We start from the raw sequence: 26,716 nt of genomic DNA, 5'->3' as shown, positions 1-26,716 counted from the left end.
TTATTCTGAAAATTGAAAACACTATAATCTTGCCCTGTGATTTTTGGCTTTAATAAGGTTATTCTGAAAAGAAACAGATTTGATTCATATTATGAAAAGAAACACTGAAATCCAAACCATGAGAAGATTGTTCCTCAAAACTGACTTTCCAGTAGATTCCACTTACAATGACTCACCATTTTATTTGGACCACTTTACCTCTTCTCAGGAAATGAGGAGATTAAGTGAGAATAATTTCCCATAAAAAAACTGAGTGGCCTAATAGGTAATGTTTAAATTTGGCTTTTTATGTAATGATTGTCTTTTATTTTTTTAATTTTACAGAAAACTGGGAGGAAATTACAGGTTTCTTCAGCTATCTTTCATGTTTCTGAAATTTTATTAAAAAGAAATTTTAGTCTATGGATGTACAGAGTAGCCTTTAAAATTAGATGGTATGTTAACTAAGCACTGGCAAGAATGTGGAGTAACTGGCACTTGGGAATGTGGAATGGTATAACCATTCTGGAAAACAGTTTGGCATATTCTTATAAAGCTAAACGTATCTTACCATCTGATTCAGCAGTCCCACTCTTGGGTATTTGTACTACAAAAATGAAAATTAAATTCACATTAAAAATACACAGTTATTCATAGTAGTTTTATTAGTGATAGCCAAAAGCTAGAAACAACCCACATTGTTCTTCAGTGGCTGAATGAATAAACAATAAATAATCTGAGGTCCAGTCTATATACAGTGGAATACTATTCAGTGTGCAGAGGAAGAAACTATTGATACATGTAATGCCTGAGAAGAATTTCAAAGGCATACTGAGTAAGACAAGCCAGCCTCACAAGATTGCTTTCTGTATGACTCCCATTTATTTGACACAAGGCATCATAGCACAAGGGACTGTTTAGGGTAATGGACCTGTTCTGCATCCTTATTGTGGTGGTGGTTACACATGTGTAAGAATTTATAGAATTATATACCAAAGGAAAAAGAATTATTTGTGCTGTATAATAATTTTTTAAAAAAAATAGATGGTATGTGAAAACAAGAGTTGTTCATTTTTATTGTGGTCCTGTGGCTTTTACACATTTTACATATTTATCTAACAGAAAGAAATAGTTGAAATTATTGAGAAGTCTAAGTGCTTCTAGAATCTTATGTTGTGTAGTTAAAGGCTATAGTTACTACATCTTTCTAGTTAGTAGAGAGATAGAAATGGAAGGAGAATGGCCTCTGTCGGGTTCAGGGTGTATAACTTTGTTTTCTTTAATGGCTTTTCCCATTTTATTTTTCCTGTAATCAGTCTGTACAGTGAATGTACTCAATGAATTACCTGATATGTTCAATACTTTATTATAAGATGGGCTTTGTGTTAGATGATTTTGCTCCATGGGAGGCTAATGTAAGTGTACTGAGCACATTTATGGTAGGCTAGGCTAAGCTATGATATTTTGGTAGGTTAGGTGTATTAGATGCATTTCAACTTAGAATATTTTCAATTTATGAGTTTACTGGGATACAATTCCATTGTAAGTGGAGGGAGGTCTGTTTTTATATATATACATACACACACATGTAAATTGTTTGTAATGGGCAGCCCGGGTGGCTCAGTGGTTTAGCGCCGCCTTCAGCCCAGGGCCTGATCCTGGAGACCCGGGATCGAGTCCCACGTCAGGCTCCCTGCATGGAACCTGCTTCTCCCTCTGCCTGTGTCTCTGCCTCTCTCTCTTTCTGTGTGTCTCTCATGAATAAATAAATGAAAATCTTTAAAAAATTAAAATAAGAAAAATAAATTGTGAAATAAAATTAGAAATTGGATGGGAACGACGTTTTAATATTTCATAAGACATCTGTGTGTTGTTTTCCTCTAATGGGAAATAAGGCCAAGTAACTCTTAAATAATGATTGAGTAGCCCCCTGGCATATAGGAGATACAACAGTGAAGCAGCCAAAAGTTTCCCTCCTTCCTTAAGCTTATATTGTCAGGCACTGGGGTGTGAAGGTAAGTAGTATTACATTTTGAGGACTTGATACCCATTCTCACTTGTTTTAAACATTGTAAGTTCTGTCAGATTGTAGAGCTTGAATCCAATAAAATTTTTGCCAGATTGATGAAGAATAATTATTTCTTCAATTCTACATATATTGTTCTCACTTCTATCATGAAAGTATAGTGGCTTTAGCATTCCAAAACTAATGAAGGATATGGTAATCATAATAATCCCATAGCTTTGCCAAATAGACTATATGTGACATTGTATTTATAATTTAATAGGTTTTGTCATGGTGGGTAGAGTAATAGTTACTTGGCTAAAAAGTATTCTCATAAAATGATATACTTAACAAATGCTACCAAATATTTAAGAAAATATTTGGTGAAATGTTTGGTTTATTATTAAAACAGGCTCTTTTTGTATTTTCCAGGAGAAATCTTAATTATTTTTCCAATGCTTATGCAGCTGCAGTTAGTGCTGTGGATCCTGACGCAGGAAATGGAGAACTTTGCATAAAGGTTCCATCAGAGTTATGGAAACATGTTGATGGTAAAATACAAAAAATATATTGACTGTAAAATCATGTTAGACTCAGTGACTGAACTTTCACATGAAAATTAATGATGCCATAATTACAAATTAATAAGTTGAAATATACAGAAATTGGAAACTTTTTTCTTAAGGATTACTGGTTAATAGGAAAATAGCAATTAAGGGCTGTGACAAAAAACCTATTCACTGTTGTTTTTAAAGTTGATAGTTAAAAAAAGAATTGGATGGATGGAATAATTTGTCAAGAATTAAGATTGCATGAGTGTCAAAGCAGTTTAGAATTACAGCATTTCATAGCAGGAAGAATCCTAAAAAATCACCTGGTTCAATTCCTTCCTTTTACAGAAGAGTAATCTGAAGTCCAGACAGTGAGTGAACTATTGAAGGTCACTGATAAGTAGTTGAGTCAATGCTAGAACATAGGGTCCTGTGGTCTGCACTTTTGAGCACACTCTTATTATATCTAAATCATTTTCTTTTGTATAAAGTCACAGCTATTATAATTACTATATATAACTTACCTCTTTTATTTAGCCTATAACCAGATGAAGAAGTAAACTTTTTTCTTTTTAATAGTTTGTATGTTTGGCCAGGGGTTTCTTGAGGGGGGTTGCCCAATTAGACGGCTATCGTTTCGTGTTCAGAAATTGGAGCTCGTATGGTTGTAGTGCTTTGAGGGAAATTAAAAAGAAACCTTTTAATTTTATGAAAGCAACATATATGCGTTAGGTAGATATCAAAGATAATATAATAAATAATGGATTATGTAAATTCCCAGGTAGCTTTTCCTACTCACCCCCTACTTCTACTCCCCAAAGTCAACTAGGGTTAATAATCTGGGGGGCTTTTTAGGTCCTTATTTTTCAAGTTTTGCATTGGATTTAGTTTTGAACTTTTTTCTTTAGGCAGTATAACATTATCAGAAATGTTGAGATGAGGATATGGCATGACCTGAGCCATATTTTGGGAGAATGCAGCTAGCAGTGCTAGAATTGAGTGGAAGTAAGGACATCAGTAGAGGCGGGCTCTTGAGTTAGTTTAGCTGGAGAGAAGGTGAGAGCCTAAACTAGGGTAAGTAGTGTAGTTTTTCGCATAAAACTGATTCGATTCCCATTTTATGTTTAGTGTAAGTCTTTGCCCTTATTATATAGACTGCTGTTACTTAATTATATATTTACATATCAATGTATGTATATATTTATTTGTTGCAGAATTAAAGGTCCTAAAGATACACATCAATTTTTCTTTGGATCAGCCAAAAGGAGGTCTTCATTTTGTGGTACCCAGTGTTGAGGGAAGTATGGCAGAGAGAGGTGCTCATGTTTTCTCTTGTGGGTATCAAAATTCCACAAGGTAGATTACTCTTATATATTTCAGTTAATTTCCTTTTTCAGTTGCATTTTTTCTGTGTATACACAATACATATGTTTAGTGTAAAATGGGAAGTATGAATTTGATCCTCAAATTTACCTCTTCTGAATCTTTTCCGCTAGTCGTTCCTCTTAGTTCTGTCTTCCCTTTTCTCTTTCCTTCTCAAAAAAGAGACTGTTCTAAAATCATCTCAATTCTTTATTTTTTAACTTTATACTGATGTAAAATAACATACAGAAAATTATACAAATTGTAAATAATAGTGAATTTTCACTAGTGAAATTAGTGAACAAACCTGTGTAATTCACATTCAAATCAAGAAAAAGAACATTACCAGCATTGTAGATCCCCCCTCATACCCACTTCAATTCACTACTTGCCCACCTAATGTCCTCCTGCCCAAGGTTAACCACTATTCTGATTTCTAAAATAGCATAGCTTGACACCTGCTTTTGAACTTTATATAAATGGAAGTGTCTGCATTATGCTCTTGATATCTGTCTTTTTCTGTTCAACACTATGGTAGTTAAGATTTACTTTCATTGTTGTGTATAATTGTAGTTTGTGTTCAAAGCTCAATAGCTCACTGTATGTTACTGAATTATGTGCATTCTCTTCAGATTGTTTTTAGTGATCCTCAGATTATTAACTCCTTCAAGTCAGGGATGATGTCTTAGACTTCTTTGTGTTGCAATATCAGATACATACTCTAGCAGGTAGTAAAATCTGATCTTGATAGAAAGGGGAATAGAAATTTTATGTCTGGCTTTACTAGCATTATTTGGATTTATACAGTGCATCCCATCTAATCTCCAAAAACAATTTGGGATTAGATTCTGAATATTGTGTTTTTTAAAACTTTACTATAAGCTTTTTTAGTTTCCAGAAATGAATACTACATAAAAACTGACTAATGTGAATATTGCAAGTGAAAATAATTTTTAATTTAAAAATTCAAAGCTAGGAATTATCTCTTTTTTAAGGATTTGAACTGGCAGCATCATATGATATATTTTCTTAATATTGCCAAATAATATTTGGAGGAAATTTCTATCTTTAATTAGATTCTTTCAAGTTACACAGTGAAAAGCTCACTAGGGAAATACCTGAAATTTCTTTTTGCGCATATTCTACAAATGTTAGAATAACTTATAAGTAAGGGAAACAATGTAGGTTACATTTTCACTATATTTTTAATGCTGGTGATATTTTTTTCTAGATTTTGGTTCCCATGTGTTGATTCATACTCTGAATTATGTACATGGAAATTAGAATTTACAGTAGATGCCGCAATGGTGGCTGTTTCTAATGGAGATTTGGTGGAGACAGTCTATACCCATGATATGAGGAAGAAGACCTTTCATTACATGCTTACCATTCCAACAGCTGCATCAAATATCTCTTTGGCCATTGGACCTTTTGAAATACTTGTAGATCCCTATATGCACGAGGTAAGTCATAGCTTCATGTTCCTTTCTCCTCCCAGCCTTTCACTTCTAATAAAAGGAAGGATAGTAATGAAATATTGAGTTTTTCCTAACTCTTCTTTCAATTATCCAGAATATCACTAGAGAGAAAAGGATTCCTTATCTGATATATTTAATGATGTGAAGTCATGAATGAAATCCTTTCAAAATGTTCATATATTAAAGTTTTAGATTTTTTTCAACAGAGAGCTTAGAGTTCCAAAGGAGTGTCAAGTGTACTTTGATTAGTATGAGTCCATATATGTAACTACTTTATGCTCATGTTGTTTTTTTTGTTTGACATATGTTTATGAATGTTACAGTCCCATCTCTGGAATCTGAAATACTGCAATTTCAAAATTAAAGAACAAGATTTGTTCTCAGTTCAGCACATAGAGAGGAAAAAAAGATAAGGCTGAAGCAGAGTTTAGAATTCTAGTCAACACTCTCATTAAGGCTTGTTGCAGTGTTCTTCTATCCCATATCATGCCAGAAATTGTATATTAATTGGTAGACCAAGTACTGCTTTTAGGCCTCCCCAAGCATGAGACTTCTGGTGTTTAGGAAGTGATGTGTTAGTTATTGGCCCTTTCTACTTCTGTACCTATTTAAAGTAACATTTAAATAAGTCTCTTTTTATTTACTCCTGTCCCTAACATTTTTAATTTTAGATTTTTATTTCTTAGTATAAAGCTAAGATATACATTTGACCATGATTGTTTCAACAGTATTTCTTTGTGTAAGCAAAAATTGAGGGCGATTAGGTTTAGACTGTCAGTAAGCTCCTCAGTCTGTTCTTATATTTGTCTTCCTGAAATTGACAAGATTTATAAAATCACTGGTGGAAAAGATTCAGGATATTTTATGAATGGTTTTGCTTTTGCTGGCTTGACAGTGACTCTTAAAAATATATTCACTGATAAAATTGGCAGTGAATTTTAATATCTTTGGTAAATGGTCAGCTTAAAATCAACATTTGATTAGTACCTACTTAGTATTTTGGAATAATTTTTTCCCCCTCTCCAAGCCATTGGATAAGAGAAAGGTAAATGATAGTTAAGAAGTATTTTTCTTGAATACTTAGAGCCCACTTAGTCTTTCTCAGTCTCAAATAGTTTTTAGTGCATTATCAGATTGTCTGTCACGTATGTTTTTCTAAAAGTGAATCTTTTTTTTTTTTTTTTCATGAATAGCATTTTGATTTTTGTGTACCCCAGAAGAGTGCTAATTAATGATGCAGTTTGGACCCTTGACCATTCATTAATCATACATAGATCCTCATTCACTCATGTATATTAGTCTTTAATCTGTTTTAACACTGTTAGAAGAATAATTTTTATCATACATTAAAAACTTTCCTTGACTCCACAATCCTGCAATAATCAGAACTGTGTAGTATGACTTTCAGGATATTCTAGGATTTGGCCCTAATTTTCCTTTCTAGCTTTTTTTCTCTATTACTTTCCTGTTGGTTTGTTGTATTCAGTAGTTACTTAGATTCTCCTGACCATACCATATATCTTTCTATCTTTGACTTTGAGGTGTTGTCTTTACCTCTTCATTCCGATCAAACTTCTGTCCAATTCAAAAAGATTAGCTCATATTTAATCTCCGTCAATGTTGATACCATTGATTTGGCACAGAATAATAACATAGGAGGAGGTGGTACATGATATTTGAGTGACCATGTCCAAGGTGGGACATGTAGTACTATGACAAGTGCAGTATTCACTAGGTTAGCTATATGTGAATCAAAGGTGGGTTTGCAATAAGCCTGGAAAATTTAAATCTTTGCTTTGTATGCTTATGCAGAAGACATTTTAATTTCAAACTGAAGTTGTATTTTTATTGGATCTAAGCATTTCACAGACTTAAAATCCATCGTGAGTTTAATTTTCAAGTACAGTGAATATGATACTTTTTTTGTAAACATAGTCAATAAAAGTAATTACTAATTTCACACTAGTATTTTACCTCATTGCTGTTAAACGGATTTATATGAAGTTTTCCTTACAATTGAGATAGGAAATTTAAAATACTAAAGGTAGCATTTTCATTTAGTAATCTTCTGCCCTTTTTATTTTCAGGTTACTCATTTCTGTTTACCTCAACTTCTTCCATTGCTTAAACATACTACGTCATATCTTCATGAAGTTTTTGAATTTTATGAAGAAATTCTTACATGCCGATACCCTTACTCCTGTTTTAAAACTGTATTCATTGATGAGGCTTATGTTGAAGTGGCTGCTTATGCTTCCATGAGCATTTTTAGGTTGGTATTTCTTAAGATTGGAAATGACCAAGTGAGGGTAATGATCTGAAGATAGGTTATTTAGTCTCTTCTGTTTATGCACTAAAAAATCATACAGATTATATATTGGTTGTCTCATGGATTTTTTTCCTAGCATCTTTAAAAGTTTACTGATGTCAGAAATCTCTTTGCCAATTATAAAAGAGAAAACTTCATTTTTTTCTTTCTTATCCTGCCTTACCTTCACCCCTTCTTTCTTTCTTTCCTTGGAAAGTTCCAGATTTATAAAATATATGTCTTAGGTTCAATCATTTTATCCTATCTGGGCCTAAATTTTCTCATGTGTAAAAGGGGAATAATAATAATAATACTGCCCATGTGTTCTCTGGAGTGTGTTACCAAAATCATATGGGTCAATGTGTTTAAAAGAAAAAAATGGAGCTCAAAAAATTAATAAGGGTGACTGCCTGGCTCACATGTGACTCTTGATTTTGAAGTTGTGAGTTCAGCCCTGCGTTGGGTATAGACCTTACTTTAAAAAAAAAAAATAATAATAGTTATTATTGGAAAAAGGGTTTTGAAATTAGAAGAGCTCTTCATAGGAGGATCAGTTAATGATGAACATATCCATTTCTGGCTAATAATTCCTCTTCCCCCCAGAAAAAGATACTTACATTTTTCATGGAAATCAGTGGGAAACATTGTAGTCCTTGTTTTAAGCAAAAGTTAATGAAGATTATGGATTTCATCTAAATTTTGAAAAGATGTGAAAGCTTTTGGAAGAATATTCCGTTTTTTCTCTTTTATGTCTAACTTGAATTTTATTTTAAAAATGTGGTTATTTTATTTTGAGTGAATCATTGTTTGTTTCTTGGTTATAATTAACTGTTTCTTCTCTTAAATTCCAGCACAAATCTCTTACATAGTGCTATGATTATAGATGAGACACCTCTGACTAGAAGGTGTTTAGCCCAGTCCTTGGCACAGCAGTTTTTTGGATGTTTCATATCCAGAATGTCTTGGTGAGTGATTTCATAGTTTATAGCTACTGAGAAAAAGAATTAGGAAAGTTTGTGTGTGTGTGTGTGTGTGTGTGTGTGTGTGTGTTTTTTTCCTGTATTTTCTTTTCTCTATATATATTTAGAGAAAAATAATTATAAATGTCATCTCAAATATTTGGCTATCAATTCAATATAGTTCTATCATTTTTAAAAGAGTTTTGACAGCAACAGTTTCTTAGAAAATTAAATGAATACTATACATATAAGGCCTTGAATGTGTAGAAAACTAGTTAAAATTCTAATGTCAATGTTCATTGTAAGTGGTAATATTCCAAATCATGAATAAAGCAAAATAACAGTCTTCTACATACAATAGTGATAGGGATTTTCTGGTAGTGTTTTAACTTTGTACTAATATACTTGAAAGAAGTAAGAGATAAGAACACTTAATTGTTTTGATTGACTTGAGAGGAATTCAAAGAAATACATGGAACTTCCCTTAGGATTATAATTTTTTTTGTGATCACTTTATGCTAGGCATAGTACATGACTATCAGTTGGTTTCTTTTTCTTTTTTGTTGACAGAAGGTAAGTCCTCTTGAATTATGTAATTCTTCCATAATAGCATAGTTTCAGTGAAGAATAGTGCCTGGAATATAGTAGGCAAAATGTTTGAATAAATGAATGAGTGGATAAGTATATGAATGAATACATGATTGAATGGTATTAATTCCCTTTCCTCTTGAGAAACCAAAAATAAGGGACTCCTGGATGGCTCAGTGGTTGAGCGTTTGCCTTCAGCTCAGGGCGTGATCCCGGAGTTCCGGTATCGAGTCCCACATCGGGCTTCTTGCATGGAGCCTGCTTCTCCCTCTGCCAGTGTCTCTGCCTCTCTCTGTCTCTTATGAATAAATAAATAAAATCTTCTAAAAAAAGAGAGAGAGAAACCAAAAATAAGTAATTGAAGTTTAGATCTTGGAATCCCATTGATAATTATGCATGGGATTGGCAAATGTGAACCTTAAAAATATAACCAGTGCAGTCCTTACTTTGAGTAAGTATTTCCTTGGAGGCAGACAATTATGGACTCAAGTTGGCCAAGAAGGAAAAGGTACGAACATAGTTAACATTACTTGAAGTAAGGCTGGAAAGCAGATGTGAGGAAGGCATAATGGATGGATAAGTAGAACTCAGTGGGAGGAGGTGGTTAAACAGAATATTTTGTTTAAAAACTTCTAATTATTTTTTCATTTTTTTTAAGAATGCACAAAAGGACACACTATAACTTGTTCTGTTCTCCTCTTCAGTCTTATCCAAAAAATTTTTATGATTAAAAGAATATATTTTGACTTCTTGCATAGGTCTGATGAATGGGTATTGAAAGGAATTTCCGGCTATATTTATGGACTTTGGATGAAAAAAACTTTTGGTGTTAATGAATACCGCCATTGGATTAAAGAGGTAAAAACAGCCAGATCTATTACTTATTTAGAAGTCAACAAGACATGTTAGTGTTCTCCTGATTTGCAAATCACTTCTCCTTTCCTTTTCATAATTGTAAAATACTGTCATTTGCAAGTACCTAATTTTTCCCATCAAAATAAAAATCACTTTACTGAGAAAGATGAATGGTCTGTTTTATCTAGTGTTGACTTCCAAGGAGTTTTTTGCTAAGCAAGAGAGTATTTAAGCTCCTTCAATGTCAAATTAGTTGTTAGATATATCCAAGCTCCTTGTATTATTCGTTTGTAATGTAATTCCGTGCTTCCTAAATTTGTTTAGACATAGAGCCTAGCTTTTGGAGTCAGATTGCTTTTCAGTTTGCCACATATATTTACAAGCTTTATGACTTTGGTTAATCTTTTTAAGTCTCATCTTTAATAAAAAGAGTAAATGGGGATTGTGAGACTTCATACATGTAATGTGCATGGTGCCTTGTACATAGTAAGTGCTTATCATGCTGGCTAGCCCTTCAGTACATTTATGTTCTCTGTCAGTGTCACATCTTTTCCCTATTATTTAAAGATTTGGCCAAAAAGAAAAAAAAATCAACTGTATTTTGCCTAGCCCATTCTGTTCATGTACATACACATTTTACTCATCTTGTGCTTAACTCCTTCCTTCGTGGAAAAATTTCAACCTTTAATATCTTTATGAAATAGACCCCTCCATCTTCCCCTTTTCTCATTTTATGTATCTTTGTCATCCAAACCCAAACTCAAGTAAGCCAAAAGGTAATTATAAAGGCTTTCAAACATCTAGAACCATAAAAGAATTCATATATCCAAACTAGAAGAGTCCATTCTTCATTTCAGAAACTATTAATTAAGGGAAAAAAATAACATAGCACTTGCAAGATATCAGGAACTATCATATACATTTTATAACTATTAACTGTATTAATCTACCTAACTACCCTGTTATTATGCTGATTATATGAGGATTAGGTGAAGAAACTGAGGCACAGAGAGGTTAAATTATTTGGCCAAAGTTACACAGCTAGTAAGTAGTAGAGCCAGAACCCAAACCTGGCTTTTAACCACTACATTGTTATTTTTACCACTTCTGTATACTGCTTATATGTTATTTAAACAGGCCACGAGTTTCTAACATAGTTCTGTGGTCTTTTGTTTTTCACTTAAAACTTTTTTTTCCACTTTGATCTATGTCATATTAGAGAAGACTGAAGAAGTTTTAAAATAGTAGATCCCTGATATAATTTTACCTCCATTTCTTTTTATTTGTCTAAATCTTCCACCAGAAACAAAACACAGAAAAGAAACAAATGAACTTGGAACACAGATCAGAGAGGTTGGGAAGAGCCATTAAGGAAACATCGGCAGGCTGCTGGCCAGCCCTGGAGTCACAAAGGAGAGAAGGCTTTTTGGCGCTATTATTGAGCCAGCTGTGTAGTCTGCTTTGTTTATAAGAACATAAACTACTTTACAAATACATTTAATGTATTATAAGACATTTAAATTTTGATTCCAGGAAATCAGAAATCACAATTCAATTCTAAAATTTGGCATGTAAAATAATTTTCACGGACTCCTCTATTTTTATATTTTTTAGGAGCTAGACAAAATAGTGGCGTATGAACTAAAAACTGGTGGAGTTTTACTACATCCCATATTTGGTGGAGGAAAAGAGAAGGATAAGTAAGTTTGTTGTTCAGAGGTGATATTATAAACCTTGTGTTATGGGTTCCATCTTTCAGGATTATTTGGGATGTGTATGGAGACCCATACAAGCCAAAACAATAGTACGTAATAATATCAAAGCCACAAATACTGGTAACACTCTCATTACTCTTTTCCTTACTTTACTATTTTTACTACATGTGGTGGCTGCAGATGTAATTAAACAGTAAAGAAAGACTAAAAAAGTAGAAGGCTTTCCTCTTTTCCATGTAAATTTGCAGATGCTACTATATATACTGTTCTTAGAAAAGTTTAAAAATAATGGAAACAAGTATTTTGCTTATGGACCACTGATTATTTTTTTAAATCTAAGTAGATAATTTCAGTTTCAGGACATCATACCTATAACTGTTTATCTGAATGGTCACCTATCTAGACACTTAATTAGTCTCTGCTTTTTCCCTTCTTTCTTTTATATGCCTCCCTCTCTACCTACCCTCTCTTCTTTCTTTCCCTTTCTCTCTTTCGTTGTGTAGCAAGTCCCTGTAAGGAAGACAGCCACTTAGAGCAAAATAGTGTTACTATCAGGAAATCTTGTTTGTTCTAGTGCCCATGGATTCCCTAAGAGAATATGGATTGAAGTGGATGGGAAAACTTTTCTGTATTTTCACTAACCATTAGCTGACGTTTTATATTTTCCTTAACTATAAATGTAGGCAACAGACAATGCTGTGACTTTGTCAACAGTAGAAATTATAGATCTTTCCTGTCACATTATAATTGTTAGCAGATATTTTGAAATACTCTGCACTTACCGCCACCTCAGTTTTACTATAATAGACCACTGCCAGGTCTTGTTATTCAGTGCATGAATAAACTAGCACATATATTGATATATCATAATTTTTAAATATTTTTATAGCTGTATTTCATTATAATTGGTTTCCTTTGTAATTCTGTGCATTTTATTTTGTGCATATGAAAGCAATTTCTCAAAAGGGACCCATAGGATTAACTGGGCTGCCCAAGTGTCTAAAAGCACCACAGAGTTAAGAAACTTGAAGTTATTTAACTGGTAGCCTTTTCTTTGTTGTAACATGGTCACCAAGACGAGAGTAAGTTTGAGGGAAAGCATAGAAATTTGGAGTTAGACAAACTTTGGATTCTTGTCGTTATTTTTGTGATTTGAGAAAATTGTATAACCTTTCTGTGTATGTGTTTGGATGTATAAAATGGCAGTCCATCTTAACCTGGGTTAGTTGTATTACTTGAGGTCAGGTTTCATAAATGTTAGTTCCTTTCACTTTCTTCTTCTGACTGCCTGCTGTATGGCAGTTGCCCAGCATATAATTAGAGCATTACCATGGTATATAAATATTATTTACACTAAATGCTTTTACTTTGGTTCTGTCCATTTATTTAGCTCTTGTATGTTTAATTTTTAAAGGGAAAAAAAGGTCTGGAAGTAATATACCTCCCTCCCACCAGTTCCTCTTTTTGGAGATAACTCTGAGTATAAATTTGGTATATTGTTTCCAGACCTTGTGTGTGTGTGTGTGTGTGTGTGTGTGTGTGTGTGTGTGTGTCTTTATGTATGGCATTACCAAATGTAGTTCAGTCATACACATATGACTATATAAATATGAAATTGGTAAATACTTTAAATTTCCATATGCCATTTTTTTAAAGATTTTATTTATTTACCTGAGAGAGTGAGCGAGAGCAAGAGAGAGAAAGCACCTGTACGTACTAGTAGGAGGAGGGGCAGAAGGAGAGGGAGAAGCAGGCTCTCTGCTGAGATGGGAGCCCAGTGCAGGGCTCCATCCTGGGACTCCAGGATCATGACATGAGCCGAAAGCAGACGCTTAACCAACTGAGCCACCCAGGTGCCCCCATGTTTTTAAGGAAGTGTAATGATTACTCTTACACATTGATTGTGAGAGTATAATTTGGTACAGTGATTTTTGAAGGGTTATTTTATGTAATTTTCAGATTCAGTAGTTGTATTTCTAGCTGTGTTGTCATATAGATATTTTACTTCTAGACATTTGTGATACAGAAATACTTGTGCATATGTAAAGACATTCACTATAACATTGTTTAAAATAGTGAAAAATTTTAAACACCTTAAATGCTATATATGTCATAATTTTTTTTTTTACTAGACTGTACCTTTTTTTAATCTGATGATCTCTTTCATCATTTCAAAATTTAAAATTTTTACATAGTCTGGCCTTTGTCCTCTGGAATTTATATTTATTTATTTATTTATTTATTTATTTATTTATTTATTTATTTATTTTTATATTTATTTATTTATTTAAGATTTTTCCCACCCTAGAATTAGGACAAGAAAATTTTTCCTTCTTTTCTTCTAGTATTTTTATATATTTTTTGATATATAATACATCTGGGATGTTTTTTATGTGTGCATATATGGTTTAACCTTGGGATATTAATTAGAATTACATTAATTGTAATTATGATGAATTTAGAGAGCACTAAAATATTAACACTATTCTTATCTAGCATCTTGGCATGTGTTTTTATTAAAATTTTCCCTTAGGTTTTTTATGAAACTTCATAATTTTCTTCTTTTAGAAGTTTCCTAGTCATGTTGGTCTCATGCTAAGAAATCATTGAGTTATATTGTCATGAAATTTATTGTTTATTTAATATTCAAATTTGTTTTATTAAGCATAGCTGTTTATGTTTTTAGTCCAGCATCTCATCTACACTTTTCAATAAAGCATCCACATACGCTTTCCTGGGAATACTACACTATGTTTCAGTGTAAAGCTCACCTTGTGATGAGATTGATTGAAAATAGGATCAGTATGGAATTCATGCTACAGGTAAGTATTAACTTAGGGACTTAACAGTTGTAAAGAAAGACACGCTCTGTATGTGTATAATCTGAATGCTGTTTGGTAGGAGTCTGAGCATCTGAATTTATAGCAGGAATTCTGTTACTAATTACCTGTTTGCTCACTAAGTAACTTGTGCTTTTTTCTCCTTAGATGTAGAATGAGTATCATTACTTCACTCATGTAATGCTGGTTTGTCATGGATATAAAATTAGAATGTGAGGATGAAACTAAAACCTATTTGTACATATGATTTTGTGTTCTTTAATTGAAATATTGAGGATGGGTGCCACTTAGACTGTTTTTAATAGAAAACAAACCTACCTAAAAGATGTTTATTTTTGCTACTATTAAATTCTGCCATATATTTTAACAAGTTTTGGTGTAAGTAGTTAAGATTTAGTAGTTAAGGTAGTAGAAATAAATGTGTTATAAATGTTTGACTATTTTTTTTCCCATTGACAATATTCTTACAGGTGAATGAAAAATAACTTTTAGTAATTTTTTAAGCATTTTATGATTGCCTTAAAATTAAATTTATTTACTCTTTCTTTTACCTTACCTTTAGAGTGGAGAAATTTTAAATGAGAGACAGTCCATAAAGAAACTTTGTAAAGTTGTGTAAATCTTAATGATTTTGCTAAATCATTTGCTAAACTTGCTAAATAAAGTTTAGTTTCTTTGTAAAGCTCATGGTACAATAAATTATAGGTATTATATATTACTATTATTATAATCCTTAAAAGTACTGTTCATTGTTTTTGTCTAAGACATATTAAAGTTGAATTATGTTTTGAGGAGGAATAGTTTTATAGTCTGGCTGCTTAAATCTATCTTTACGTGCTTTTAATGGTAATAGTCTTTAACTAGTCCTACCTATATAGTTAGATGTGAAATTATTGAAATTATTATCTTTGTAATTAACTGTAGTAAAGTCATAATGTAAAATGGGTTAATACAGAATTGAAAACAATGTATTTTATGTTATATAAACTTATTTAGTAAGACATTTTCATCCTTACAGGTTTTTAATAAACTGTTAAGTTTGGCTAGTACTGCTTCATCACAGAAGTTCCAGTCACATATGTGGAGTCAGATGTTGGTTTCCACATCTGGGTTTTTGAAATCCATCTCAAATGTCTCTGGCAAAGACATCCAGCCTTTAATAAAGCAGTGGGTGTATCCTTTTCAGTAGCAGTTCAACAAGGAGGGAAAGGGAATAAGATTATATGTGTCAGGGGAAGGAGGAAGAAGAAAGAGTTGGGAGACCAAAGTAGAACTATTTAAATTTCTAAATAGTAGTAGAAATAACCATGAACTGTAAATCATTTCAGCTAAGGTGCCTATTAATCACTGAGATAGAGACACACATACATATGTACACACAGACTTACGCTTGTAAAATTTGGTGTATTTTGAATTGCTTTTTAGTGTGTGACTATAGCAGTAGTCTTGATGGTAGGGGAGGTAAATAGTCCACCAGACAGGCCTGCAGGATTACTTTTAAGATGTAGTGGTATGGTAGCTTTTAGATGTGGTTAGAGCTTGGCACAACTTAAGTGGTATCTGGGAACTTTTCAATTTTTACATTTTTCATATCAAAGCACTATTATATTAATAACCCAGTAGAGTGGTTTTGCTTCTTAAAAAACATAAATCTGTTAATGTCTCAGAAATTTTGTTTAAATCTGGGGAAACATTTTTCACAAAAATTTTGAATACTTTGCCACCTGGTTTACCCTGAAGTGTGTTCTCAAGCCTTGAGCTGGTGAAAATGAGTTTGAAAGTTATTACCTACTATAACGAGTCATTTATTTTGTTTAGCACGTATTCATTTCAGTATGCAAAAATTCCTTTACAATTCTTCAGAGATCAGAGTGGAGTGGTAAAGTTTTATGGGAGTTTTGCATTTAACAGAAAACGAAATGTCTTGGAATTGGAAATAAAACAAGATTATACATCCCCTGGAACTCAGAAATACGTGGTAAGATTTTTTTCTAGATTGGCCTTTTGTATTGCTTTCTTCCCAGTTCAATATAGGAAGGGCTTATGGTTGGAGAGCTGGTTAGAAGTTTCATAATGAGGTTTTGTTTGCAAAGGTCAAAATTGAGAAAACATCAAGTGTCAATGATGGGTCAATGAAGAGGTCATGACGGAGATTTCAGAGAACACAGATTATCGCAGTTCTTCTTTCCTTTGGTACCAGCTACTTCTCTGTGTCTCTAGATATATATCTTGCATAGTAGTATTTTATATCTTGAAATACATACCTATACACCTAAGAATACATTTATGGTATTTTTCTAGCATTGTTTTTGAACACGGTTTCTTTTTAAAGGGACCACTTAAAGTGACAGTGCAGGAGTTAGATGGATCCTTCAATCATACATTGCAAATTGAAGAAAACAGCCTTAAACATGATATTCCCTGTCATTCCAAAAGCAGAAGGTAGGCATTGAATCATAACTTTAAACTGAAATTGATAATTAAATTGTAAGTCTCACAGATTAAAATGCCAAAATAGAAATCCTAATATATACCTAAGTTTTCAAGTAAAAAACATGTTATCTGGTATCTTTTTTTCTTTCATTCTACTTTAAGTTGATGTTATTAAACAGTCTTTATTTGCTTTCTGTTCTTGACAGCATTTTTTATTTTTTGAATTAATTTAAAAATTTAGGTTTAAGAATCTTTATTTTGTTAGGGTCAGGGGGAGGTGGAATAGAAATTTAATTTTTTGGAACCAGGAACAATATAAGGCAAATTACTTATGTTTGTCTTTATTAGTTTCATTGGATTAATATCTATAGTAAATATTGGGGCAGTGATCATTGAATAAAAAGGAAGGAGCTGGATACATATGTCATGAAAAGCCCCTGCATTTTCTTTAGTGTGTCTTTCTCCCTTTTGTCTGTATTATCATGCCCTTACAGAACATTCCTTTATTTTTTTTATTTTTAAGTAATCTGTATACCCAATATGGGGCTCGAACTCACGACCCCAAGATCAAGAGTTGCATGCCCTTCTGACTGAGCCAGGCAGATGCCTCTTAAGAAACATTCTTGATGTCTTTCAAAAGGCACATTATCATTTTCCTTAAAAAATGTTCAGCCAAAAAAAAACACAAAATATTCAGCCATTCATCTTCTATGTAATACATTTTTTCTTTACCACTGTTGTTTAAGTCAGCCATTAACATGTATTCTGAATAGTGAGAGATGAGCACATTTTTGTGCTTTGCTGGAGGATTGTATAGTAATATAAAAACTTCAGAAATAGAAATTATACACTCATAACTACCTTGAGGTCCTGTCAGACAGATGAGGATGTCAGTTGATTTTGATGGCCTTCAGAAACTTGATTTTGAAATGTCGCTGAAGCCATTTTTTCTCTTCAAAAATTCTTAGTTCAGACTTAAATTTCCCTTTTCCTTTTGTTCTGTCTGCCTTAGAAATTGGGAACATCTAATCGCTACCCTTTCCATAACATTTCCTCAAGTTTCCTGTTTTAGTTTTCTTAAAGGATTTCTTTGTTGATAGATTGATCTTCTCTATATGAAATTGCAGCTTACCAGTTCTTGGAAGTACATACATGTTTTAACCTGACATTTAGTTACGTATTTTTGCTTTTTGTTAAACTTTGATCAGAAAGACATTTCAGTATCGCGTACTTCATTCCCTTCAGCTTCAAAATAGATTGTGTTTAAATTCCATTACACTCATTATCCCTTCTTCTTCCTTAAACTGTCTTAGAATGTTGCCTGAAATTTTCATTTTAAACTTCAGCTGTTCTTTATCTCCTTTCAGAATTGGAAATGTCACAGCTTGTAAACTTAACTTTTCCCTAAATGTAGGAATAAGAAGAAAAAAATTCCATTGATGAATGGAGAAGAAGTTGACATGGACCTTTCTGCAATGGAGTAAGTTAGTTATTTGAGTTTAAGGATATGGTATTTGATGCCTTCTCATCTGTCTTGTTATGCACATCTAAAAGTATGTAAATATGTTGAAATTGCTGCTTTTAAAACTTTTGAAAGTCCATAGAAATGCAGTGTTTCTCAAACTATAATGTGCATGTCAGTCACTTACAGATCTTAAAATGCAGTTTCTAATCTAGTACTTCACCAGTGGGTCCTGGGAGTGGTCCGGTGATACAGACTCTTTTTGTCTTTGGACAAGACTTCAGGGCACTTTCAGTCTCCCTGTGTTTTCCAAATACAATTTAAATGCCACTGTTCTGAATTTTATGTGGTAATATTCACTGATTGGCATTGTTTCATTTTTAAATATAATATAGCTCAAACTTCATTTTGCTCATCCATATTGTGTCTGTGTATTTTTTTATAAAACATCTATAATTATTTACTAACTTGGTTGCCAAATATTACTGCTGTTTACATACCATTTATATACTTTTTCCATATCAAATGTCTTGCCTGTAATAACCACCTACTAGTATTTGGTGAATTAAAGTAGTATCTCAGGTAGTGTTCTTTTGATGGAAGTGTTGACATAGACTAGATATTTTAAACTATGCTTGTTACTTTGAGAAGTATAGGAGGATAAATTCATGATATGCCTCTGAACTATGATTTCAGAACTTGCTCTTTGAAAAAGATCATGAATCTAACATTTAAAAAAACAGTATTAAAAATGAGTTAAACACATTAATTTAGTAAAATAGATAAATTCCATTTTTTAGATTGATTCCAAGAAAGGATGGCATTTATAGCCATAGTCAATTTGGCTATAGGCCATGAAATGAAGAAATTTGATCTCTTTTTTTTTCACATCGCATAATCACAAATCAAAATCCCCAAATTAATATTTTCAGATGGAATTTCTTTGTGATAACTATCTTCTTATCCTTGGAGATCTTTCAAGCAAGATTGATAAAGATTAGCTAATATGAGAAAGTTGAAATACATTAAATGTAATGAGAATGTTGTCAGTGTGATTAAAAAAAATGAATATAGTAAAAGTTGAGGCAGTCTTGAATATTACATAGAGAAGAGAATCTGTTTAATGCTTTGTTTTTTATTTTATAAATATATGAAGTTGAAACAAATTGAAAGAAAATTATATTTTCAGTGCTGATTCCCCTTTGCTGTGGATAAGGATAGACCCAGATATGTCAGTGCTAAGAAAAGTGGAGTTTGAGCAAGCTGACTTCATGTGGCAATATCAGCTCCGCTATGAGAGAGATGTTGTTGCACAGCAGGAGTCTATTCTGGCCTTGGAGAAGTTCCCTACGCCAGCATCTCGCCTTGCACTCACTGACATATTAGAACAAGAGCAGTGTTTCTACCGAGTAAGAATGTCTGCTTGCTTCTGCCTTGCAAAGGTGAGATGATGTACAGTAGAAAGAAAACATAACTACTGCATATTTTTTTAAAAACCAAAAACTCTGAAAATGAATTAACATTTACTGTAGTCTTTAATATTACTTGATAGCTGGTCCCTTGAAAGCTGTTTTCCAAATGTGTTTAATAAGACTGATTCGAAAGAAACATGTTTTGATCTGAAAATAGTGCATTAAAAGTTCGTGATTGTCAAACTGAAAGTCAAATTTTAAATTCAAAGAGAATTGCTTACCATCTTATTGAACTGCCAACCATACTGTTAAGGCACAGAATGTATTTGGCAAAAGATTCCTTAGTTTAATTGATTTTTTTTTTTAAGATTTTATTTTTACTTATTCATGAGAGACACAGAGAGAGGCAGAGGGAGAAGCAGGGAGCCCGATGTGGGACTCGATCCCAGGACCCTGGCATCATGCCCTGAGGCAAAAGCAGACGCTCAACCACTGAGCCAACCAGATGCCCCTTAAGTCATATTTTATGTTATGTAGTACAGGAAGTTGTATCATCTTAACCATCCTACTGTGGTGATTATCTCCTGTTGGTTTCAGCTTAGTAAGTAGTCTTAGTGATAAATAACATGATAGGTTTTATAATTTCACATGCTAGAAGAGTTAATTTATTAAGAAAACTAAAAATAATAATAATAAATAAATATTTTTCTTTAGTTGCAAAACATCTGAAGGTAGAACAAATGAAAACCAGAAAAACGCAGACAAAAATTTGGCCAGAAATACTAGGTTCCAGGTATTTAAAAACATCCTGATAATAGGTTCATTCCTATTTAGTGACTCCTCTGCCTTCCTCACTGCTAAAATCCATTTGCCCAATATCTCTCAAGATTGTAATGATTTAGATTCGTTTTGTCTTTAATGGTCACTATTGAGGAGTTGCAGTCCTGCATCCTACTCAGTTAATATGAGGGACAACATGATGTTCTCTGATAGTCAGCTGCTAAGGATATAATTTCATTGCTTCTATAAAGATCTTTGTGATCTTGCATGCTAAATTCTTAGCAGGTCCATGAAATTGTAGACTATTATTTAAAATTAATTGTAAGTTCATTCTTTTCAGACATGATTTCTATATATGCTGAAAGTTTCAATAGCAAGGAATTTTTTTTTTTTGTAAAACCTTCTTGCAAACTTAAGTGTTAGCACTATACTTGGCTTATTTTTCAATTAGGGTAGATTTAAAATCTGATTTAAAGTCTTATTTAAAATCCATGGTGATGTTTCTATTTGATAATTTAAAATGTTAGAATTATATTTGTCTAAATGGGCAAAGATAAACTTACTCAGAATAGAAGTCTTTTGCAGACATACTTTCTTTAATGATTTTTATTTTTTAATTTTTCATTTATTTATTTGTGAAAAACAGAGAGAGAGAGGCAGAGACACAGGCAGAAGAAGAAGCAGGCTCCATGCAGGGAGCCCGTTGTGGGACTCGATCCTGGGTCTTCAGGATCACAGCTTGGGCCTAAGGCAGGTGCTAAACTGCTGAGCCACCTGAGCTGCGCCATATTTTTTTAAAACATAAAAGAGGGATCCCTGGGTGGCGCAGCGGTTTGGCGCCTGCCTTTGGCCCAGGGCACGATCCTGGAGACCCGGGATCGAATCCCACATCGGGCTCCCGGTGCATGGAGCCTGCTTCTCCCTCTGCCTGTGTCTCTGCCTCTCTCTCTCTCTCTCTCTGTGTGACTATCATAAATAAAAAAAAAAAAACAAAAAAAAAAACATAAAAGAATGCTCCAATTTAGAAATTATAGAAAATAATTATAAGTGTACATAAGAAAAAAAATAAGTGTACATAGAATTTGGGGGGGTTGGTAAGTTAATTTTTTTGGAAATGGTAATAAAAGGCTAAAATGTCTAAAAATTTCTGAGGATTAAAATTTTTGAAGACAAATCCAATTAAGTGTTAATAAATTTTAAACTATTTTATTTATTTAAAAATACGTTTGCAGTGGTGATGGAAATTACTTTGTTCTAATTATTTGCAGATTGCAAATTCAATGGTGAGCACGTGGACGGGACCACCAGCCATGAAGTCACTCTTTACTCGAATGTTTTGTTGCAAGACTTGTCCAAACATTGTGAAAACAAACAACTTTATGAGCTTTCAAAGCTATTTTCTACAGAAGGTACAGTTGACTCTCTACTTCCTTTATTTTTTTTTTTTTTGACTCTCTACTTTCTTAATCATTGTTTTATGCCATTATCTGTATATCTCAGTTTAACTTGGGGACTATTTAAATAACAGGTGTGTTTACTTTTTTATAAAAGCTTTACCTTTGGTTTTTTTTTTGGTTTGTTTCTTCAAAATGTTCCCCAAATTTTAATTGATTGTCCATAGAGTTTATGAGCTGTGTGTAAGTAGCTCTCTATCAGCATTTATACTAACGTAAGTAGAAATGTGTAATTTGACTTTTTGGTTGGTTATGTGGTGAATGGAGGTATGGATGAGGCCTTCTGATGGCAGTCCTTCTGGAATGTGGCCAGCCCTTCTGAGATAATGTATAGTACCCATCTCTGGTTTCAGTGCCAGCTCTGCTCTCACTAGTAGTTTGCATGAGGACAGGTTTCTTAACTGTATAAGCCTCAGTTTACTCCATTTTAAAATTTATCTTTTTACAAATAGATCAAGTATGTAAAGTGTTTTATATTGTTTATCAAATAGTAAACTTTTTATAAATGATAATATACAGAGTCACAGTGGTGTGATGGTGTCATGTTTTAGGAGGGATATGGAATGGCAAGATTGTCAGCGTTTGGTCAATTTGCAAATCACTTGTAAAATGTTTTGAGTAATTTGATGATGATGATGATGATGATGAAGAAGAAGAAGAAGAAGAAGGCAGGGGTGCCTGGGTGGCTCAGGTTGTGATCTCACGGTTGTGTGTTTGAGCCCTGTGTTGGACTCTGTGCTGGGTGTGGAACCTGCATAAGATTCTCTCTCCCTCTCCCTCTGCCTTTCCCCTTCTCTCTCTCCCTCTCTCTCTCTCTCTCTATATATATATATTTTTTTTTTAACATATATAAATATACATTATATATATATTTCTCTCTAGAAAAAAAAACAAATAATGAAGGCAGAGGTCGGATTAAGTAGATTGAACTAGAAGGAGGAGTGAAGTTGAAGTAGAAAAAACTAACAAAGCCTAGCTGAAGAGTATGAAAAAGACATGTTAAGGATAAAGCAGTGCTAAGAAAGGTACATTTGGTATTTGTTTTATATAAAGGAAAAAGAAACTTGTGGCATGTTTGTCACAAAGGAATCTGTGGAAAGGGAGAAGTGAAATATTCAAGTAGGAGCAAGTAAATATGAAAAAGAAGGCAGAGTAAATTCTGAAGATACTAGTAGTGGGTGGGACACAGTTGGGAGGTTAATTTTAGAAAAGATAAGAGCATTTCTTTTTCTGAGGCAGGTAGAAAGCAGATTGGAAGTGAGTGAAATGATAGATGTTGAGGGGGGTGTTAGTTTAAGTGAGATTTATATATGGTAGAGGGAGAAGTAAAAGATTACAGCAACATTGAGACACCTGCTGAGAGAAGTCATGATATAATTATAGTGAATTTCATCAGCAGAACAGATTCAGGGTGAGCCAGGTTTGGGGAAAGCCAGTACTGGTATAATCAAAGAAGTCTATGTGGCATCCTGTTGTTATTTTATTTTATTTTATTTTATTTTATTTTATTTTATTTTATTTTATTTTATTTTATTTTATTTTATTTTATTTTATTTTATTTTATTTTATTTTATTTTATTTTATTTTATTTTATTTTATTTTATTTTATTTTATTTTATTTTATTTTATTTTATTTTATTTTATTTTATTTTATTTTATTTTATTTTATTTTATTTTATTTTATTTTATTTTATTTATTTTATTTATTTTATTTTTATTTTTATTTTATTTTATTTTATTTTATTTTATTTTATTTTATTTATTTTTCCTGTTATTTTAAAGAACTGAACATTCTCTAGTACTTAACTTGTTGTTCAGCTCTGTTGTCATTTCACTAATTCCTGGTATGGAAACAATTTAATTTCTGTGTCTACCCAGTATTCCCCTTCATTGTGTCATTATGTGTCTGAATACCTTAGATTAGTGTTTTGTATTGGAAGTTGTGTCCCATTGATGAGGATGAGATCAATTTGGAAGTTTGGGGTTCATTTTTTTTTTTTTTTTTTTTTTTTTTTTTTGGGGGTTCATTTTTTAAATAAAACAGTAGGCAGTATCAGAATGCAACACATATTATAAGGGTAGATATAAAGTGTTTTGGTTTTATTTTTTTAGTTTACGTGACATTTGTGTGTGTGTGTGTGTGTGTAGATTGGAATGTAAATATATCTTACTGTTGGTTGCAATCAAAAAAGTTGGAGAATACTTTTAGACTAGTTACTTTCACGTAATACTTTCAATGCCAGAAAAGGGAGAAAAGATGACTCTAAATCAAACTTGAATCCCAAAAGAGCAAAACCGGCACAGGACAGGTATTTCTATGGAAGAGAGCCTTTTCCCTCAGTTCTTACAGCATTAGCACTGTCTCTTGTTACACTGTTATAACACTGACTGTCCCTTGCTTCAGCTCTTTCATGCAAGCAGAACAGCCACACTCCTTCAGTTGAGAAGATACTGTTATTTTGAATCAGATGAGAGCATAGTCCCCAGCTCTCTAAGGACTGTGATGACTTCATCTGTGGTTCTGTCTTGAATTTAAAGAGCTTGGTTTTACTGGTAAAGGTTACCACTGTGTGAGTCAGGTTTCCACTTCTTTAGGAAAGTTGCCTATGAAAATTTGGAAAGGGGAAATCTGACTGGATTTTAGATCTTTGCCATTTTTCTTTAGGTTGTGAGTGGAGGTGGAACTGTAGAATCAGTGTCTCTGGGACTGATGATTGGATGCTTTCCTATCTGTCACATGCTTCCAGCCACTGTATCATTCAATCCTAAAAATGGTTGTGAGGAAGGCTGTTGAGTGAGCAGCTAGCTAAAATAGTCCAGGTATCTTGGTAGTAGAGTGGGAGTTGAGGAGTGGTCTGTCTAGTGTTAAAACCCATTCCTTTTCCACTGTAAAACAAAACTGGATTAATTTAATTTATATTACATATACTTCATCAAATGAAGACAAAGGCACACAGACTACAGAGTACTCTCCCCTTGGTTTGCCACTCTGCTTTTCTGTTAAAATGTTTGACGTGTTCCCAGTGAGAGGGAGTGATAGAGGGTTTAGGCTCCATCCAAATAACTAAGTCAGTCCCAGAATATCCTTTTTTTGCATATACTAAGATGAATTGTAATAATGACAGAGGTTATTATATGCTTAAAAAAAGTTTTTTGGTGGTTGTTGTTTTGTAGACTATGCCGGTTGCAATGGCTTTATTGAGAGATGTTCACAATCTTTGTCCCAAAGAAGTCTTAACATTCATTTTAGACTTAATCAAGTACAATGACAACAGAAAAAATAAGGTAAGACACTTTACTGAATATTATAAAACTACCTAGTGATATTTTGTTTTTAAAGAAATATTTAGACTGGGAAATGATTGTTGAGTCCATGGTGCTTGAAGTTTCTAAAGATAGAAATATACAAACATGATTTATTATAACAACCAGTGGTTGGTTTTTTTAAGTTTAGTTGTTTTTGAAATATTCCTCCTACCTGTTGTAATGTGGAAGTAGTAGTACATCAGATTTCGGGGAGCAAATTAAAACTTGTTTTGGTGAAATCCGACAGCCCAATTTTATTTTTATTTCTTTTTTCTTTCATCATGTTATGCACAGAAATCCATTTCCTCTTGGGATAATTTGTTCATCAATGAACTTAACTTTTTTTTTGTTTTTTTTTACCATAATGTATATTTATGAACTTATTTAGCAAATAGCTGTTGAATGCTATGCCTCAAGAATCATTTCATCTCTTTATTCTGATAATCAGCAAATGTTTTTGAGAATATGTGCTATGCTAGGTAATATACTGTGTTATATAGAGAGAAGAGATGATAGATGGCATCCAGAATTTTACTTACTCATTAAAGATCTATTGGACAACTGTTCTGTATCTCTTTGATTCTGGACCCTCATAGATTCAACCTCATGGGGAAATCAGACAAACAATTAACAGTCACGCATAATGCAAATATGTATATATAGTTTTCTAAGGGAATTCAGAGAAAGTAGTGCCTTCCAAGGGTATAGAGGGAAAGACTCTGGGAAATTTTGTATACAAGTGGTGGCTTTCAAACTGAGTCATAAAGATGAATAGGATTTTCCCAGAGTATGAATAGGGACAGTCTTGGAAGGTTATTCCAGGAAGAAGGAACAGGACATATAAAGACACATGTATCTGGTTTGGAGGATAATTCAAATTCCTGAACAGTTAATGAAACATCACAACAGTAAAGAAAAAGTGACAAATATGTTAAAAAATGGTGATTAATGAGAATCAGGAAGACCAATTTTTCCTCAAGTTAGTAGAATAACATTCAAAATGATTTAAGTTAAAAAGAGTCCTTAAAAATTAGTGCTTTAGAAGTATGTTATAGTTGATAGACTTTTTCTTTCCCTTTTTTAAAAAAGATTTTATTTATTCATTCATGAGAGACAGAGAGAGAGGCAGAGACACAGGCAGAGGGGGAAGCAGGCTCCATGCAGGGAGCCCGATGTGGGACTCTGTCCCAGGACTCCAGGACCACATCCTGGGCCGAAGGCAGGCACTA

The 26,716-nt window shown here is 33.0% G+C and overlaps 1 protein-coding gene across 5 annotated transcripts in view; it reads left to right on the top strand.

The window, feature by feature from the left end:
• TAF2 (TATA-box binding protein associated factor 2) overlaps positions 1-26,716 on the top strand; it is a 100,421-nt gene that overhangs the window by 16,233 nt on the left and 57,472 nt on the right. For all 5 annotated transcript variants that reach the window (XM_077847069.1, XM_077847072.1, XM_077847068.1 and 2 more), the window contains exons 4-18: positions 2,417-2,535; positions 3,750-3,891; positions 5,129-5,360; positions 7,463-7,647; positions 8,535-8,648; positions 9,989-10,088; positions 11,700-11,785; positions 14,487-14,622; positions 15,659-15,813; positions 16,504-16,618; positions 16,973-17,082; positions 18,488-18,553; positions 19,725-19,977; positions 21,996-22,136; positions 25,356-25,466. In XM_077847069.1, coding sequence (XP_077703195.1) covers positions 2,417-2,535; positions 3,750-3,891; positions 5,129-5,360; positions 7,463-7,647; positions 8,535-8,648; positions 9,989-10,088; positions 11,700-11,785; positions 14,487-14,622; positions 15,659-15,813; positions 16,504-16,618; positions 16,973-17,082; positions 18,488-18,553; positions 19,725-19,977; positions 21,996-22,136; positions 25,356-25,466 — 2,065 coding nt within the window. The remainder of the gene's footprint in view (positions 1-2,416; positions 2,536-3,749; positions 3,892-5,128; positions 5,361-7,462; positions 7,648-8,534; positions 8,649-9,988; positions 10,089-11,699; positions 11,786-14,486; positions 14,623-15,658; positions 15,814-16,503; positions 16,619-16,972; positions 17,083-18,487; positions 18,554-19,724; positions 19,978-21,995; positions 22,137-25,355; positions 25,467-26,716) is intronic.

The sequence above is a fragment of the Canis aureus genome, chromosome 14 (assembly GCF_053574225.1).
Source record: "Canis aureus isolate CA01 chromosome 14, VMU_Caureus_v.1.0, whole genome shotgun sequence".
Taxonomy (NCBI): domain Eukaryota; kingdom Metazoa; phylum Chordata; class Mammalia; order Carnivora; family Canidae; genus Canis; species Canis aureus.
Note: the sequence above shows the minus strand (reverse complement) of the source record. Positions and strands in the feature narration are given on the sequence as shown.